At 35.7% G+C, this 19,064-nt stretch overlaps 1 protein-coding gene and 1 long non-coding RNA gene across 5 annotated transcripts in view; one reads left to right on the plus strand and one right to left on the minus strand.

The window, feature by feature from the left end:
• Positions 1-17,881, plus strand: part of ATR (ATR serine/threonine kinase) — a 103,048-nt gene extending 85,167 nt beyond the window's left edge. For 3 of the 4 annotated variants that reach the window (XM_058551636.1, XM_058551665.1, XM_058551675.1), the window contains 6 exons: positions 3,222-3,372; positions 5,970-6,126; positions 6,239-6,392; positions 7,625-7,776; positions 11,743-11,848; positions 17,491-17,881. In XM_058551636.1, the coding sequence (XP_058407619.1) occupies positions 3,222-3,372; positions 5,970-6,126; positions 6,239-6,392; positions 7,625-7,776; positions 11,743-11,848; positions 17,491-17,664 (894 nt within the window). In that variant the 3' untranslated portion in view covers positions 17,665-17,881. Of the gene's footprint in view, positions 1-3,221; positions 3,373-5,969; positions 6,127-6,238; positions 6,393-7,624; positions 7,777-11,742; positions 11,849-17,490 lie in introns of those variants that run through there. The other variant, XM_058551646.1, reaches the window with a different exon arrangement.
• On the minus strand, positions 2-18,992 carry LOC131412162 (uncharacterized). The gene is made up of 4 exons (XR_009221712.1): positions 18,784-18,992; positions 6,887-7,012; positions 2,682-2,755; positions 2-438 (listed from the first exon to the last, which is right to left on the minus strand). It is a non-coding gene; the product is annotated as an uncharacterized LOC131412162 (long non-coding RNA).
• Between the last annotated feature and the right edge of the window lie 72 nt (positions 18,993-19,064).

Here is a 19,064-nt window from a genome sequence, read left to right on the forward strand (position 1 = left end):
CTTTTATTTTAGAATTACCATCAGTGTGATATGGGTTTTTCAGTATGCAAATAGATCACTCTTAAAAAGCGGGGTGAAAGGCATAAAAGGGCACATGTGTACAATAACGGATGGCAATTAGACTTTGGGTAGTGAACATGATGTAGTCTATCCAGAAATCGAAATATAATGATGTATACTTGAACTTATATAATGTAAAAAAAAAAAAAAAATGAAAGGTAGTACATTTCATTCCCTTTTTTTTTTGTTTTTTTTTTGGAATATTGGTCCTGAGCTAACAAGATCTGTTGCCAGTCTTCCTCTTTTTTCTTCTTTCTCCCCAAAGCCCCAGTGCATAGTTGTATATCCTAGTTGTAGGTCCTTCTGGTTCTTCTATGTGCGATCCTGCCTCAGCATGGCCTGATGAGTGGTGAGTAGGTCCTCGCCCAGGATCCGAACCTGCAAACCCCAGGCCACCAAAGTGAAATGAACGAACTTAACTGCTATGCCCCCAGGCCAGCCCCTCATTTCATTTCTTTTTTTTTTTTTTTTTTTTGGTGAGGAAGATTAGCCCTGAGCTAACATCTGTCGCCAATCCACTTCTTTTTGCTGAGGAAGACTGGCCCTGGGCTAACATCTATGCCCGTCTTCCTCCATTTTATATGGGATGCTGCCACAGCATGGCTTGACAAGCGGTGCATCGGTGCACGCCCAGGATCTGAACCTGCGAACCCCGGGCCGCCGCAGCAGAGCGCACGTACTTAACTGCTACACCACTGGGCCGCCCCCTCATTTCATTTTTAATTAATTTTTTTATTGGGATAAAATATACATAACATAGAATTTACCATCTTAACCATTTTTAAGTGTTCAGTTCCATTTAGTGGCATTAAGTACATTCACATTGTTGTGCAACCATCACTACCATCCCTCTCCAGAACTTTTTCATCTTCCCACACTGAAACTCTGTATCCATTAAATAATAACTCCCTATTCCCCCTGCCCCCAGGCTCTGGTAACCACCATTCTACTTTCTGTCTCTATGAATTTGACTACTCTAGATACCTCGTGTAAGTGGAATCATACAGTATTTGTCCTTTTTTTACTAGCTTATTTCACTTAGCATTATGTCTTCAGGGTTCATCTATGTTACAGCATATGTCAGAATTTCTTTCCTTTATAAGGCTGAATAATATGGCACTGTATATGTACACCACATTTTGTTTATCCATTCAGCCATCAGTGGACACTTGAGTTGCTTCCACCTTTTGGCTATTGTGAATAATGCTGCTATGAACAGCTCTATTCGAGTCCCTGCTTTCAGTCTTTTGAATATGTACCCAGAAGTGGAATTGCTGGTTTCACTTAATTTTGTAAAAATAAGATGGTTTTATTATATTGATAAAAATGTATAAGACATATTAATGAGGGAAAATATTTTTTATTTAATGTTTAAATTATCTATACTTTTTCTATCAGATTTATTTATGCTTTATGTTTCAGTTCTAGAAAAAATTAGGTTCTATGTTTACCAACATGCTAGTTAAAGGTGATCATTAGTATTTTTTTCATTTCTATTGGTTAAGTGCTTGATTTCTTTTTTTTTTTTTTTTCTTTTTGGCTGAGGAAGATTCACCCTGAGCTAACATCTGTCGTCAATCTTCCTTTTTTTGGCTTGAGGAAGATTTGCCCTGAGCTAACATCTGTTACCAGTCTTCCTCTGTTTTGTATGTGGATCACTGCCACAGTGTGGCTGATGAGTGGTGTAGGTCCATGCCCGGGAACCGAACCTGGGCTGCCAAAGCAGAGCACACCAAACTTAACCACTAGGCCACCGCGCCAGCCCCAGTGCTTCATTTCTATCAGAGATGATGTGAGAAAGCTCATTAAAGGGTTATTATAAATGTATGGCCTTAGGTATTTTGAATTACTCTGTAGCCAGGTATTTATAAATGCATAGTACCTGTTTTTTCCATTGGTGAAAATTAAACCATGTTGTGGAAAGATGAAACCTTCTTATTTTTCTGTAAGTTTTTTGTCCCGTCTTTCCATCCCTTCCTTACATTTCACTGGTATACCTCTTTTATTAGCAGGAAAAGTTATGGACCTTTAACATAGAAAAGATATAGCAGCAAATGAGCTCATTTTTAAAAAAAGGACAATTATGGTTTGTACTTAGTTTAACTAAAAGTAATTTAAAAATTAATACCACATTAAAAACTCATTTCAAAGGCAATACGAAGGGAAGGAATATTTTTTATTTAAAATATTGTTTCATAAATTGGTAACTTAATTTAATGACTATTAAACCATTAGTATGTTCATCCCAAAGCTCCCTGAGTGTTTTTCTGGTTGGGAGTATCAAATGGCCTGGCTTTTGTTTATAAATTTATCTTAATCAGCTTTGTTACTGATTAAGTTATTTCATTACTGTCCCCCCACATTAACATGGTCAAATAAAATAGCCTAATTGTGAAAAACTACAGTCTCACTATATGGTCTAGGAGGCCACATACTAATCTTTACATGTGATTCTCATGCCATACTGTTTTGCTGACATTTATGTAGCTTACTTATTCCTAAAGTTTAAAATGTGTTTTTGGTCAGTGATTGCACTTTTGAATTGAACAGGTTACAATTATAGATTTGTGTTTAGTTATTTCACCAGTTCCAGAAATAAACAAAATTCTGTTTATCCTTACCTAATATATTTCAGGATTAATCAGATGAGATGTGAAAAGCTTTCTTCTGCTAGGAGATAATTGTTCACATGAAGCTGTAATATTAAAATGCAAGAGTAAGAAGTACATTTTGGACTTATCATAAAACTTAGCCTCTTTTGTTCATGTATTTTTGAGATAATCAAAATTAAACAGCAGTCTCTGTGCCTAAGTACTTAATGTTTCAGTAATATCTTGGGAGCAATAAAAAATAAGAGAGTACTTTGTCATTGTCAAATACACAACTATGATATTTTTTAACACAATATTGTTATCACATTAATAGTGAATAATTTTAAAAAAGGACTCTTTAATGATTTGGAAGGAATCTTTAATGATTTGGAAATAGATTAGGGATACTCTCCCAGTAGTTTCCTACCCTACCATTCTGAAAAATTATTTATCTATATTATGTAGTAAGCTTTCATTGACAAAATTGCTATGAAATTAACAATCTCTAGATATATTTGACATAACATTTATTATCTAATTTTTAAGTTTGTGTGTGTGTTTTTTTAATAGTGCTTAAGAAAAGATGCAGAATCTCGTAGAAGAGAACTTCATATCCGAACATATGCAGTTATTCCACTGAATGATGAATGTGGGATTATTGAATGGGTTAACAACACTGCTGGTTTGAGACCTATTCTGACCAAACTATATAAGGAAAAGGGTACTAAAATTCTTACAATATAAATAAATAATATAGGTATAATAACTGCTAACATATATAATATGGGTATAATTATTATTAACATATGTCATTGTCCATTTTTTTGGTATAAGCCATAATGAAATTTCTAGGTCAAATGAGATTCTATATACAGAAATACTTAAGTGTTTTTCTTCCTTCCTTTCTTTTGTTTTAATTTCTTTTCTATCTTCATCCCAAAAGGATTTGAGGTAGCTTACAAAAATGTATATGAAAATTTGTTTTTTACAGAGTTATTGGTTAGCAGTTCTGAAACTATTTTTTGTCTATACTAGACTTTAGCAAATAAATAAATGTATTGTGGCTAATGAGAGCTACTTTTTCACTATCAGAGAAAGAAAAGGAAAGGAAAGTCTAGAATGAAACTGAAAGTGTGAGATTGGAATTAGAGTCTCCCACTAGCCAAACTTGGGATAATTTGAGCACCAAAATAAATAAGGATAGTATTAGATTATAACCCATGGAATAAAATAAAACGACATGAGTCCACATTGATGTAAACAAATACTTGAATGAATAAACAGGCAAGTAGGAACAGTTCTTCCTTACAGTAGGATTGCAATGAATAAATTTAGAAGAAATGATAGAAACAGAAAATCACCAATTAGCAAATACCACAGTAATAATGGTTGCAGGCAATGATTATCAATGGATGCTGAAAATTAATAGGCAAAAGTGTGATAGGAAACAGGTTATTTGCAGAGTCTCAAAGTATCTCCCCACAAGATACGTGTTAATTACGAAAGGAAAAAACTAGTAACTTTCCAGTGGAGAAACAAAATATAACTGGTCAGAACTCTTAAAAAATGTCAAGGTAATGAAAGGCAAAAACAGAAATTTCCCAAATTTGAGGACGTTAATGTGTCATGACAACTGAATGCAATATGGGATCCTGAATTGGATACTAACCCAGAAAAAGGATGTGAGTGGGACAATTGGTGAAATTTGAATAAGGTCTGAAGGTTAGTTAATAATATTGTACAATATTAATTTCCTGGTTTAGATCATTTTACTACTGTTATGAAAGAGATGAACATTAAAATCTGGGTGATGAATATATGAGAACTCTTTGTATCATTTATGCAATATTTTGTAAGTCTAAAAGTATTTCAAAAAAAAGATTTTAAAAATACATGGGATGCAATATATAAAAATAAAGAGATCAAGTTAATCAGCATGAAGTACAAAATAAGTCCAAAATCACAGTGTCAGTAGGGCCATGGTACCTCTGAAGGCCCTAGGGGAGAATTTGCTCCATGCCTTTCTCTTAGCTTCTCGTGTTGCCAGCAATCTTTGACATTCCTTGGCTTGTAGATGCATCACTCCATTCTCTGCCTCCATTGTCACACAGCATTCTCCCTAAGTCTCTACGTCTGTTTTCTCTTCTTATAAGGACACCAGTCATATTATATTAAGGGCCCAGCCTAATGACCTCATCTTAACCTGATTAGATAGGCAAAGACCCTATTTTCAAATAAGGTCACATTCATAGGTACTAGGGATTAGGACTTCAGCATATTTTTTTTGAGGGCTACAATTCAACCCATAACATTAACTAATATTGATAAATTACTATATTATGTGTATTGTGCTAAGTATATTATGTACATTATTTTATTTATTATTGTTAACAAGCTTAATTATCCCTGTTTTATGAACAGTGCCAGAGAGATTAAGTAATTTATCCAAGTTCACATAATTAATATGTTGCAGAGTTGAAACTCAAACACACTTGAATCTGATTTCAAGGAACTTGCTATTGACTATTTTATTTAGAAGGATAAAATATTGTATAAGTGTTAATTATTGCTGTTGGATTTTTAAAAAAATATATTTTCCATCTTACCATGAAGACAATTGAACTGTGCAACATTTGAGGCTAAAAACCTCGAATCAAACTTCTCCCTAAAACTTTTAGCTGCACCTTGGGTACAAAAAGCACCAAACCAAGGTAAGTCTAAAAGGCACTTTATAGACTGGAGTCATATCAACCCTCTAATACAGGCTCACAAATATATCAGAAGGAAAAGTTCTCCTTCCCCAGATGATTTGCATTGTATAAGATTAGTTTAAGAATGAGGTATACATGAATCTTATAGGCTAGCCTTCACACAGAGTAAATTATTTCAGAGCACCATTGTAGGTTTCTTAGTAATGATTCCGTGTGGACCTATACTACATGCTGATTAACAGCAAGATCACTATAATTTTAATGAGGGCTACGGCATTTTTACAATTGCGTGGGCACTATTCACATTGTTTATTCTGAATGGTATCTTCTAGAGCTATTTTGATTCCACAACATTGGTTTTAGTTGACATTAATTATCAACAAAAGGCTTCACTTTGGATAAGTATTAAGAGAAGATAATGTGTTTATTATTTTATTATAATATCAGAAGATAAATTTACCTATGCATAATTGAAAATTTTCCGTTTATCCTTGATTTTGAATAACAATTTGAATAAAAGTAGATGTTTCCTCTCCTATTTTAACAAAAAAATTGCACCTTTTGTTATTTGGCTTGTGTGATTAATGGAGATCACTCTACCTTGCAGGAGTTTATATGACAGGGAAGGAACTTCGCCAGTGTATGCTACCAAAGGCAGCAGCTTTGTCTGAAAAACTCAAAGTGTTCCGAGAATTTCTCTTGCCTAGGCATCCTCCTGTTTTTCATGAGTGGTTTTTGAGAACATTCCCTGATCCTACATCATGGTAAGTTACCAAGAATATAACACATTATTATGGTTGGATTTTTTTTAATATTTTAGATTTATGTTGCCTCATATGGCATAAAGATATTTGATAGGCTTTGTGTTTCTTTTAGGTACAGTAGCAGATCAGCATACTGCCGTTCCACTGCAGTTATGTCAATGGTTGGTTATATCCTGGGCCTTGGAGACCGTCATGGTGAAAACATTCTCTTTGATTCTTTGACTGGTGAATGTGTACATGTGGATTTCAACTGTCTCTTTAATAAGGTATGTGATGTGACTTAACTCTAGTTAATTGGATGTTTTCTACTAATTTCCTTTCATCAACAACTGTTCTTCCTAGACATACCCATTGGTAGCGGTTAGAGTCACAGCTGAATAACTGAGAGTTTGTTGACTGGGTTCTGATCAGTGGATCCCATAGCCCTCAGTAAAGCAACTTAGGATAGGGAGAAGTCAGAGGAGTGATATAGTAAAACTAGCACTGAACTTGAAGTCCAAAAGCATAGGTTCAAGTTCTGACTGAGTTGGTTCTTAGTTCTATGAACATGGGCAGATCAGTTCATTTTACTGAGACTCAGTTTTAGAGAGACAGAGTAGTTTAATGTGATTGTTTCCAAACCTGGTAGCATATCAGAATCACCTAAGAGTTTTTTAGAAAATGTGGCTACCTAGGAAACATCCCAGGAGATTCAGATTCTGTAAGTCTAGAGTGGGGCCTGGGAATAAATTAAGGTGGTGGGATTCTCCCTAAGGCCCACCTCCAATTTTCCAGTGTTATGATCCTAGAAGGCAGATTGGTAGGTAAACCCACTTTTTTCTTCATCTCCATTCTCTTTGGGTTGCTTTCTGCTGTCACAGGAAACCAGGAAAGGTCACAGATCCAACTGAGAACAAATCAGAGATAAACCACTGGTATAGGTTAAATCATACAAGAGAGGAATTTAGGGAAACTGATTGGAGGGATGAAAAAGCCCTAGGAAAGGCAAGTTAGAGAATGGCAGAAAATAAATGAACTGGACTTCATTATATTACCTGTTACATTTCCTGCCTGAGGGATGTGAGCATCTAACACTTGGCTATTGCTTTCCCCTTCCTGTTTTAAAGTGAAAGTCTTAAAGAAGAAAAATATGAGAATATTTTTTTGTACTTTATATTATTCAAGAAGGACATTAAGGAAGTTAATATAAGACTAAATATTGAATGCATAAAAATTTCTCTATAATGTTATTCACTGTAGTAATTCAGTGAAAGGTGAGTCTATCCATCCTCTACATGTTATCCAGGAGGCTGTGTTTAAGTTCCCCAAAAGCAAAGGTAGAGTCATATGGCTCCTTCGTGATATAGACCATAGGCCTCTAACATAGTTACAAATATAAATATTTTGAGGGTATGTTTGCTCTTTGCTAAAAGGGTCTGGACGTGAAGTTCTAAATTTTTTGCATAAAGATTTTAAAATGCTAACATTGTTACTTTTTAATAAAATGCATTATTTTAAGGGAGAAACCTTTGAAGTTCCAGAAATTGTTCCATTTCGCCTGACTCATAATATGGTTAATGGAATGGGTCCTATGGGAACAGAAGGTCTTTTTCGAAGAGCTTGTGAAGTTACAATGAGGCTGATGCGAGATCAGAGAGAGCCTTTAATGAGGTAGTCATCTATATTTTGTAAATAATTTAACAGTAACTTTGAATGCAATTATTGGTTCTTAAGTATGTTTTCTTTATAAAGAAACCACTTTGCATTGGTTGAAGTAGATTTTTTTAATTAATAGCTTTATTAAGATATAATTTACATACTATAAAATTCACTCTTAAGGTGTACACTACAGTAGTTTTATTATATTCACAAGATTATGTAACCATCACTGCTATCTAATTATAAAACATTTTCATCATCCCCAAAAGAAATTAGCAGTCACCCTGCATCCCTACTTGCCCACCATTCCCTAGCAACCACTAATTTACTTTCTGTGTCTATGGATTTGCCTATTCTGGACATTTCATATATAAATGGAACCATACAACATATGGCCTTTTGTGTCTGTCTTCTTTCACTTAGCATAATGTTTTTAAGGTTTATCAATGCTGTAGCATATATCAGTACTTCATTCTTTTTTATTGCCAAATAATATTCCATTGTATGGATATACCACATTTTGTTTATTCATTCATCAAGTAATAGACATTAGAATTGTTTCCACCTTTTGGCTATTGTAAAGTTTGGCTGTGAACATTTGCATACAAATTTTATGTGGATATATGTTTTCAGTTTTCTTGGGTATACCTAGGAGTAGAATTGCTGGTGATATGTTAACTCTAAGCTTCACATTTTGAGGAACTGTTTTCCAAAGCAGCTGTAATACTTTACAATGCCACTAGTAATGTCTGAGGGTTCCAGTTTCTCCACATCCTTACTAACACTTGTTATTGTCTGTTTTTTTTATTTTACCCAACCTAATAGGTATCACGTGGTATCTTACTGTGGTTTTAATTTGCATTTCCCTAATAACCAAAGACGTTGAGCATCTTTTCTTGTGTTCATTGGTCAGTTGTATATCTTTTTTGAACAAATGTCTATTCAAATCCTTTGCCCATTTTTTAATTGGATAATTTGCCTTTTGATTGTTGAGTTGTAAGAGTTCTTTACATATTCTGGATACTAGACCTTTATGATATATATGATTTGCAGATATTTTCTCTCATATGTGGGTTGTCTTTTCACTTTCTTGATGATGCCCTTTGAAGCATAAAAGTTTTTACTTTTGATGTTGTTGTTACTTGTGCTTTCGATGTCATATCTAAGAAACTATCACAAAATCCAAAGTCATGAAGAATTACACCTGTGGTTTTTTTCTAGTTGTTTTATAGTTTTTGCTCTTATATTTAGACCTTTGATCATTTTCAGTTACTTTGTGTATCTAGTGTGAGGTAGGGGGCCATATTTATTTGTTTGAATGTGCATATTCTGTTGTCCCAGCACCATTTTTTGAAAAGACTGTTTTTTTCCACTTAATTGCCTTGGCACTTTTGTTGAAAATCAATTGACTAAATATGTGAGAGTTTATTCGTGGACTCTCAGTTTTATTCCATTGACCTATGTGTCTAACCTTATGCCAGCAACTCACTGTCTTGATTACTGTAGCTTTGTAGTAAGTTTTGAAATCAGGAAGTATGAGAGCTCCAACTCTTTCTTCTTTTCAAGATTGTTTGGCTATTATGGGTCCCTTGTATTTCCATATGAATTTTTTATTTTTTATTTTTTTTTAATTATTTTCCCCCAAAGCCCCAGTAGATAGTTGTATGTCATAGCTGCACATCCTTCTAGCTGCTGCATGTGGGATGCGGCCTCAGCATGGCCAGAGAAGCGGTGCGTTGGTGCACGCCCGGGATCTGAACCCGGGCTGCCAGCAGCGGAGTGCATGCACTTAACCACTAAGCCACGGGGCCAGCCCTCCATATGAATTTTAAGATCATCTTTTCAGTTTCTGCAAAAAGCCAGCCTGGATTTTGATAGGAATGGCATTGAACCTGTAAATCAATTTGGGGAGTAGTGCCATCTTAACAATATTAAGTTTTCTAATCCATGAAGATGCCCTGTCTTTCCATTTATTTAAGTCATCTTTAATTTCTTTCAACAGTCTTGTAGTTTTTAGTTTGCACGTCTTGTATTTAACTTGTTAAAAATGCATTCCTCAGTATTTTACTTCTTTTAATGCTATTCTAAATGGAATTTTTTTCTTAATTTCATTTTTTATTGTTCATTGCTAGTGTATAGAAATGTAACTGATATTTGTATATTGATTTTGTATCCTGCGATCTTGCTGAACTCGTTTATTAGTTCTAGTAGTTATTTTTTGTAGATACCTTAAGACTTTTCTCTCTACAACAGCACGTCATCTGCAGATAGAGTTTTACTTCTTCCTTTCTAATCTCAATGCCTTTTCTTTTTCTTGCCGATTGCCCTAGCTAGATCAGTGACAAGTAGATGCAGTGAGATGTCTACATCCTTGTATTATTCCTGATTTTAGGGGTAAAGAAGTCAGTCTTTCACCATTAAATATTGTTGTTAGCTGTGGGAAGTAGTTTTTTTTTTGTGTGTGTGTGAGGAAGATCAGCCCTGTGCTAACATCTGCCAATCCTCCTCTTTTTGCTGAGGAAGACTGGCCCTGGGCCAACATCCATGCCCATCTTCCTCCACTTTATATGGGACACCGCCACAGCATGGCTTGCCAAGCGGTGCGTCGGTGTGCGCCTGGGATCCGAACCAGCAAACCCTGGGCCGCTGAAGCGGAGGGCACACACTTAACCGCTTGCGCCACCGGGCCAGCCCCAGGAAGTAGTTTTTTAAAAGGATTTTTAAAGCTCATTTATCACTTTTTTATTTCAAAGCTGTCTACCAGGCATTATGGTAGACCTCATTGTTTAGTTAGACATAGGCAAAGTCAAATTCTCTGAAAGAGGAAGTATAGCATCTTGTGAAACGTTTACTAGGAGCCCCTACTAGTCTGGGGAAGTCAGGAAATTATTTCTGGAGGAAGTAGCTGAGAACTTAAAGATAAATAAAGTTGACCATGCAAAAGGGAAGAGAGTGTTTTAAGTGATAGAAATATCAAGGCAAGTGAACTCATGAACTGCCTGAAAAATGTTCTAGAGGGTGGACTTCAAGGAGGTGGTGCTAAGATGATGCTGGAAAGGTTCACATGAGGCCTTTCATAAATTTTACGTGTAAGTACATAAAGTTTACACATTTAAACTTTGCCCTGAAGACAACCAGAAGTTATTGGAGGATTCTAAGAAGAAAATTTAAAGAAAGAAGAAGAGGGAATGAGATCGTCAGATTTGCACTGTAGAAAAATTACAATTCCAGTTTGGGCTAGCGGCCAGAAAACTAGTTAGAGGACTGTAGTAGTAACCCAGGGAAAAATGATGGTGAATTGGATGAGGTGGTGACAGGAGAGATGGCGATAAGTAGGAGATTCTAAAGAGATTTTATGAGGTGGAATTGGGTGTTAAGAGGAAGAAAGGGCAAGGATGATGCCTCAATTTTTGTTCAAGGCAAATGGGTGAATGATGTTGTTCTTTACTGATTTGGGGAATACAGGAGAAATAGTTTGGGGAAGGATCATGAGTTTTGTTTTGAAAATATTGTATTCGAGGTGCCTGCAAGATATCTAAGTTGATTTTTCCCATAGGTAGTTGGATTTGACATCCAAAACACAGTAGAAAGATCTGGGCTGGGTCTCTGGTAGCTTTAGCTATTTTACGGTCATTGGAGACATAGCAGGGGATAAAATTCACTCATTCAATAAATATTCATTTACCAGTTTACAGTATGTATTTAGAGATGACACACAGAACTCATCTTACTCAGCTCTCCAAGAACACCTCTGACCCTCCTCTATCTTGCCTCTTCCCTCCTTACCCTTTCCTTTCCCTCACCTCACCCAAAAACAATAATTTCACGTCTTACTGAAACAGTAATAATGTGTGTTGTAGGAGTATTACCATTAGCTTCTCATCCTTCACTTCTTCACCTAAGTGTTGACTTTAGTGTGATTTCTTTTTACAAAGATAACATATTGTATTATTACCATAATATTTGTTTCCATTTTAGTGTCTTAAAGACTTTTCTACATGATCCTCTTGTGGAATGGAGTAAACCAGTGAAAGGGCATTCCAAAGCATCACTGAATGAAACCGGGGAAGTTGTCAATGAAAAGGTTAGTATCAAGTGCAGCTTGATATGAGCTGATACTGCATGTCTCTACAAATGAAAACTGATTCTAAATACTGTCAGTGGCTGACCATTGAATACTCTGAAATCTAGTTCTCATACTCTGAAATCTAGTTCTCTAGTATGACAATGCCATAAGTTTTCTTTATTGTCATTACTAATGTTAACATTATTATCATTTGTGTAATAAAAACAGAGTTCAAGACACTTGTTTAACCATGGACAATTCACAACTATGAGATAGAGAAGGAGAGAGAGAGAGATAGGAAAAACTTGAACACAAATTGCCCGAAGTTACAAATCAGCAGGTCTCAGCTTTAATATGTAGAATTCACTCCTTACTACTATTACTTGAAGCCTCAAAGTTTGCAGATAGTTATTTTTAATAAGTTAGATTGTTTTTCTAATTACATCATTCTCACTTTTGCATCCTGATATGCTTTCTTTCTTTCTTTATTTTATTTATTTTGTCCCCCAAAGCCCCAGTAGATAGTTGTATGTCATAGTTGCACATCCTTCTAGTTGCTGTATGTAGGACACGGCCTCAGCATGGCGGGAGAAGCGGTGCATCGGTGTGCACCCGGGATCCGAACCCGGGCTGCCAGCAGCGGAGTGCGCGCACTTAACCACTAAGCCACGGGGCCGGCCCCACTGATATGCTTTCTTGATTGAGAGAAATGTGTAGAATTCCAAGTAGCTCACTTAGAACTTCCATTTGCATGTACTAACATAATCTAAATATTAGGCATTAGAGTATTGTTGCTATTATTAGAATATTCATTCAAATTTTTAAGTCCTAAACACTTTCGGGATACATTTTTTTTTTCTTAAGGTAGGTATAGATATTATTTATTCTTTTTTTTATCTTAAAATCTTTCATTTACCAAATTATAAATCTGTCATTAACCACTTTCTTCTTTACATAAAAATTTAATGCCGGGGCCGGCCCGGTGGCGCAGGGGTTAAGTGCGCACACTCTGCTTTGGTGGCCTGAGGGCTTGCAGGTTCGGATCTGGGCGCGCACCAATGCACCCGCTCATCAAGCCATGCTGTGGCAGTGTCCCATATAAGTAGAGGAAGATGGGCATGGATGTTAGCCCAGGGCCAATCTTCCTCGGCAAAAAGAGGAGGATTGGCATCGGATGTTAGCTCAGGGCTGATCTTCCTCACAAAAAAAAATAAAAATTTAATGCAAACATTAGGTGCCTTTAGAGCACACATTGTTAATTTTTTTTATTATTATTATTATTTTATTCAGGTCATATTGGTTTATAACATTGGGTAATTTCAGGTGTACATTACCATATACCAGTTTCTGTATAGACTGCATCGTGCTCACCACCAATAGTCTAGTTTTTATCCGTCACCATACATATGTGCTGCTTTACCCCTTTCGGCCACCCCCCATCTCTTTCCCCTCTGGTAAACACTAATCTGTTCTCTTTATCCATGTGTTTGTTTATCTTCCAGATATGAGTGAAATCATACAGTGTTTGTCTTTCTTTGGCTTATTTCGCTTAACATAATACCTTTGAGGTCTATACATGTTGTTGCAAATGGGAAAATTTTTTCTTTTTTTATGGCTGAGTAGTATTCCATTGTGTATATATATATCACATCTTCTTTATTCATTCATCAGTTGATAGGCACTGGGTTGCTTCCATGTCTTGGCTATTGTCTATCATGCTACAGTGAACATAGGGGTGCAGAAATCTCTTTGTATTGTTGATTTCATATTCTTTGGATAAATACCCAGTAGTGGGATAACTGGGTCGTGTGGTATTTCTATTTTTAATTTTTTGAGAAATCTCCATACTGTTTTCCATAGTGGCTGCATCAGTTTGCATTCCCACCAGCAGTTCATGTGAGTTCCCTTTTCTCTACATCCTCTCCAACATTTGTTATTTTTTTTGTCTTGTTAATTATAGCCATTCTGACAGGTGTAAGGGAATATGAGATCTCATTGTAGTTTTGATTTGCCTTTCCCTAAAAATTAGTGATGTTGAACATCTTTTCATGTGCCTGTTGGCCATCTGTATATCTTCTTTGGAAAAATGTCTGTTCATATCCTCTGCCCATTTTTTGATAGTGTTGTCTGTTTTTTTGTTGTTGAGTTGCTTGAGTTCTTTATGTATTTTGGAAATTAACCCCTTGTCAGATATATGATTGGCAAATATGTTCTTTCAGCTGGTGGGTTGTCTTTTCATTTTGTTCACGGTTTCCTTTGCCTTACAGAAGCTTTGTAGTCTGATGTAGTCCCATTTGTTTATTTTTCTCTTTTGTTTCCCTTGCCTGAGTAGACATGGTATTCAAAAAGATGCTGCTAAGACTGATATCAACGAGTGTACTGCCTATATTTTCTTCTAGAAGTTTTATGGTTTCAGATCTTACATTCAAGTCTTTAATCCATTTTTAGTTAATTTTTGTGTATGGTATAAGATAATGGTCTACTTTCATTCTTTTGCATGTGGCTGTCCAGTTTTCACAATACCGTTTACTGAAGAGACTTTCCTTTCTCCATTGTATATTCTTGGCTCCTTTGTTGAAGATTAGCTGCCCGTAGATGTGTGGTTTTATTTCTGGGCTTTCAATTCTGTTCCATTGATCTGTGTGTCCGTTTTTTGTGCCAGTACCATGCTGTTTTGGTTACTATAGCTTTGTAGTATATTTTGAAGTCAGGGATTGTGATGCCTCCAGCTTTGTTCTTTTTTCTCAGGATTGCTTTAGCTATTCAGGGTCTTTTGTTGTTCCATATAAATTTTAGGATTCTTTGTTCTATTTCTGTGAAGAATGTCATTGAGATTCTAATTGGGATTGCATTGAATCTGTAGATTGCTTTAGGTAATATGGACATTTTAACTATGTTTATTCTTCCCATCCATGAGGTCTCATAGAATACCTTTCCATTTCTTTATTTCTTCTTCGATTTCTTTCAATAATGGCTTACAGTTTTCAGTGTATAGGTCTCTCACCTCCTTGCTTAAGTTGCGATTGTAAATGGGATTGTATTCTTGACTTCTTTTTTCTGCTAGTTCGTTATTAGTGTATAGAAATACAACTGATTTTTGTAAGTTGATTTTGTACCCTGCAAGTTTACTGTAGTTGTTGATTATTTCTAATAGTTTTGTGGTGGATTCTTTAGGATTTTCTATATAAAGAATCATGTCATCTGCAAACAGCAAGATTTTACTTCTTCCTTTCCAATTGGGATACCTTTTATTTCTTTTGCTTGCCTAATTGCTCTGGGCAAGACCTCCATTACTATGTTGAATAGGAGTGGCGAGAGTGGGCACTTTGTCTTGCTCCTGTTCTCAGAGGGATGGCTTTCAGTTTTTCACCATTAAGTATGATGTTGGCTGTGGGTTTGTCACATATGGCTTTTATTATGCTGAGGTACTTTCCTTCTATACCCATTTTATTGAGAATTTTGTCATAAATGGATGTTGGATCTTGTCAAATGCTTTCTCTGCATCTATTGAGATGATCATGTGGTTTTTATTCCTCATTTTGTTAATGTGGTGTATCACATTGATTGATTTGCAGATGTTGAACCATCCCTGCATCTCTGGTATAAATCCCACTTGATCGTGGTATAAGATCCTTTTAATGTATGGCTTGTATTCAGTTTGCCATTGTTGAGGATTTTTGCATCTGTTTTCATCAGCGATATTGGCCTGTAACTTTTCTTCTTTGTGTTGTCCTTGTCTGGTTTTGGTTTCAGGGTGATGTTGGCCTTGTAGAATGAGTTAAGAAGTGTTCCATCTTCCTCTATTTTTTGGAATAGTTTGAGAAGGAGAGGTATTAAATCTTCTTTGAATGTTTGGTAGAATTCTCCAGAGAAGCCACCTGGTCTTGGACTTTTATTTTTCAGGAGGTTTTCTGTCTCAGTCTCTTTACTTGTGATAGATCTATTCAGATTCTCTCTTTCTTCTTGATTCAGTATTGGGAGGTTGTATGAGTCTAAGAATTTATTCATTTCTTCTAGGTTATCCAATTTGTTGGAATACAGTTTTTCATATTATTCTCTTATAATCCTTTGTATTTCTGTGAGATCTTGTAATTTCTCCGCTTTCATTTTTAATTTTATTTATTTGTGCCTTCTCTCTTTTTTCTTAGTAAGTCTGGCTAAGGGTTTGGTTTGTCGGTTTTGTTTATCTTCCCAAAGAACCAGCTCTTAGTTTCATTGATTCTTTCTATTGTTTTTTCAGTCTCAATTATTTCATTTATTTCTGCTCTACTTTTTATTATTTCCCTCCTTCTGCAGAATTTGGGCTTTATTTGTTCTTCTTTTTCTAGTTCTGTTAGGTGTAGTTTAAGATTACTTATTTGAGATTTTTCTTGTTTGTTGAGATAGGCCTGTATTGCTATAAATTTCCCTCTTCGGTCCACTTTTGCTGCATCTCATAAGAGTATGTTCTGTTTTCATTTGTCTCTAGCTATTTATTGATTTCTCCTTTGATTTATTCATTGATCCAATTGTTGTTCAGTAGCGTGTTGTTTAGTCTCCACATGTTTGTGACTTTCCCAACTTTTTTCTTGTAGTTGATTTCTAGTTTCATCGCATTGTGGTCAGAAAAGATGCTTGATATGATTTCACCCTTCTTAAATTTATTGAGGGTTGCCTTGTTTCCCAACATATGGTCTGTCTTTTGAGTATGTTCCACGTGCACTTGAGAAGAATGTATATTCTGCTGTTTTTGGATGGAATGTTCTATATATATATCTATTAAGTCCATCTGATCTAGTATTTCATTTAAGGCCACTGTTTCCTTGTTGCCTTTCTGTCTGGATGATCTATACATTTATGTAGTAAGTGTGGTGTTGAGGTCCCCTACTATTATTGTGTTGCTATCAATTTCTCCCTTTAGTTCTGTTCATAGTTGCTTTATATACTTTGGTGCTTCTGTGTTAGGGGCATATCTATTCATAAGTGTTATGTCCTCTTAGTGGAATGTCCCTTTTATCATTACATACTGCCCCTCTTTGTTTCTCATTGTCTCTCTTTTTTGTCTTGAATTCTGCTTTCTCTGATATAAGTATGGCAACACCTACTTTCTTTTGCTTCCCATTTGCATGGAGTATTGTCTTGCATCCCTTCCCTCTGAACCTATGTTTGTCTTTAGAGCTGAGATATGTTTCTTGGAGGCAGCATGTTGTTGGTTCTAGTTTTTTAATCCATCCTGCCACTCTGTGTCTTTTGATTGGAGAATTCAATCTATTTACATTTGGAATGATTATTGATATATGAAGGCTAAATTGCCATTTTATCTCTTATTTTCCAGTTGTTCTTGTTTCCATCGTTTCTTTCCCAGGGTAGATTTTTTAAAATTATTACTTTTCTAGAATTATGTTGTAGAAGAGATTCCCCAGTATTTCACTTAGTCCAGAAAAATATCCAAGAGTTGATGTTGGATCAACATTGCAAGCCTCAAAATCAATATCTCAAGTTACTGTATTTGTTTTCATTTCTTCTCTCTTTTGTCTGTATTTGCTCTTACAAAAGGGTTAATGATCAGTTAAATGACATTAACATTTGTTAAATAACAGAAAGGTAGTAATTCCAAATTATCAATATCCACATGTCATTGAGTCCTTAGCCTTTATGATTTTCAATTTCTTCTTTTTTAGGCCAAGACTCATGTTCTTGACATTGAGCAGAGACTGCAAGGTGTAATCAAGACTCGAAATAGAGTGACAGGTCTACCATTATCTATTGAAGGACACGTGCATTACCTTATACAAGAAGCTACTGATGAAAACTTACTGTGCCAAATGTATCTTGGTTGGACCCCATATATGTGAAATGAAATTAGTTCAAAGAATATGTTAATAATCTAAAATTAATGTATTTGGTATTAATCTGTGGTTGTATGTATGTTCAATTCCAAAGTACAATATAAGTTTCTTCATGTTCCCAGAACAACTGGTATTATTTCTCCCTAATTGTTAATAATATTTAAAATAATATATGTTGTTATTAAGAAATAAACTGCTTTCCTAATATATACTGTGTATTATAACTGGAGAAATGGAACATCATATGTTCTTATGTTCTAAAAAGATATATTTGCAAGAAACAAGCCAGCCTAATTTCATTTTACAACTTTCATTGATTTTAAGTACTAGCCAGCATGAGGATTCATTTGAACAACAACAAAATTATATTGAATAAATAGTGTGGATAAAGCACCATCGTAGATTTGTGCACAGAGCTACTTTCCCTGCCCTCTAGGAACTGACAGTCTAGTAAAATAGAGATAAAAACATACATAGCATATCATTAAGTTCAGTAAAACTTTCTTTTTTTGTATGGTTGAAAATGTGATAGGGAAAAAAACATAAGCCAAGATGCATGAATATGAAAACTATATAAACATTCTGTAATTTTAAAGATGCTGCCAACTGAAAGTGTACCAGAGTGCAGAATCTAGTAGTCTTGGAAGACAGCGATACTTTAGATTTCATGAGATTTCAGAATCTAAAAATTGTTTAATGTGGTTCAATTTTTTCGGAGGTCTTCTTGCAGAAGATTTAAAATAATTCATAATAATTACAAAGCAATGAGGTTATTATATTCAAATAAATGGAAACCTTTTTATAACAAAGGTAATTTCACTTAAGTTCACTTGATAGAATTCTACTTTTTTGTACAGTCGAAAGTGTGATGGGGAAAACATGATAATGCGGGAGGTATGAATTTGAAAACTAAACCTTATATAATTTCCTATTGAAGGCTTAATGTTACGAGTTAATTAACGGTCGAAGCTGGGGGGTGTGGAAGGCAGTTAGAAAATTTTTTTCAACAAATAATTTGGAAAAGAACGTTTTTAAACCAAACTTTGCTGTAGATTTATATTCCTCAAAGGAAAAAAACTCCCCCCTCACCAAACAAACAAAACAAAACAAAACAAACCACGAGACCTTTCCAAACCTGTGCTGAAAACCACTGAGGTTAGCCATCGCGGACACGGAAGCAGCCGCACAAAATTCAGTGGTCGGTACTCCTCCAGCGGTCTCGTGAGGCTTACAGAGCACAGCCCTACCCACCGGCGCCTTCGGAAGCAGCTTCACAGCGCAGCCCAAAGCCTCCGGCCGGCGAAGGAAGCCCCGGGAGCTGGGCGGCGGCGAGCCGCGCCGGCAGGGGAGCCCCGCCCCGGGGACGCGGCTCGGCGCGGCCGCTCTAGCCGGCGGCCCGCTCTATG

This window comes from Diceros bicornis, chromosome 2 (assembly GCF_020826845.1).
Source record: "Diceros bicornis minor isolate mBicDic1 chromosome 2, mDicBic1.mat.cur, whole genome shotgun sequence".
Lineage (NCBI taxonomy): Eukaryota > Metazoa > Chordata > Mammalia > Perissodactyla > Rhinocerotidae > Diceros > Diceros bicornis.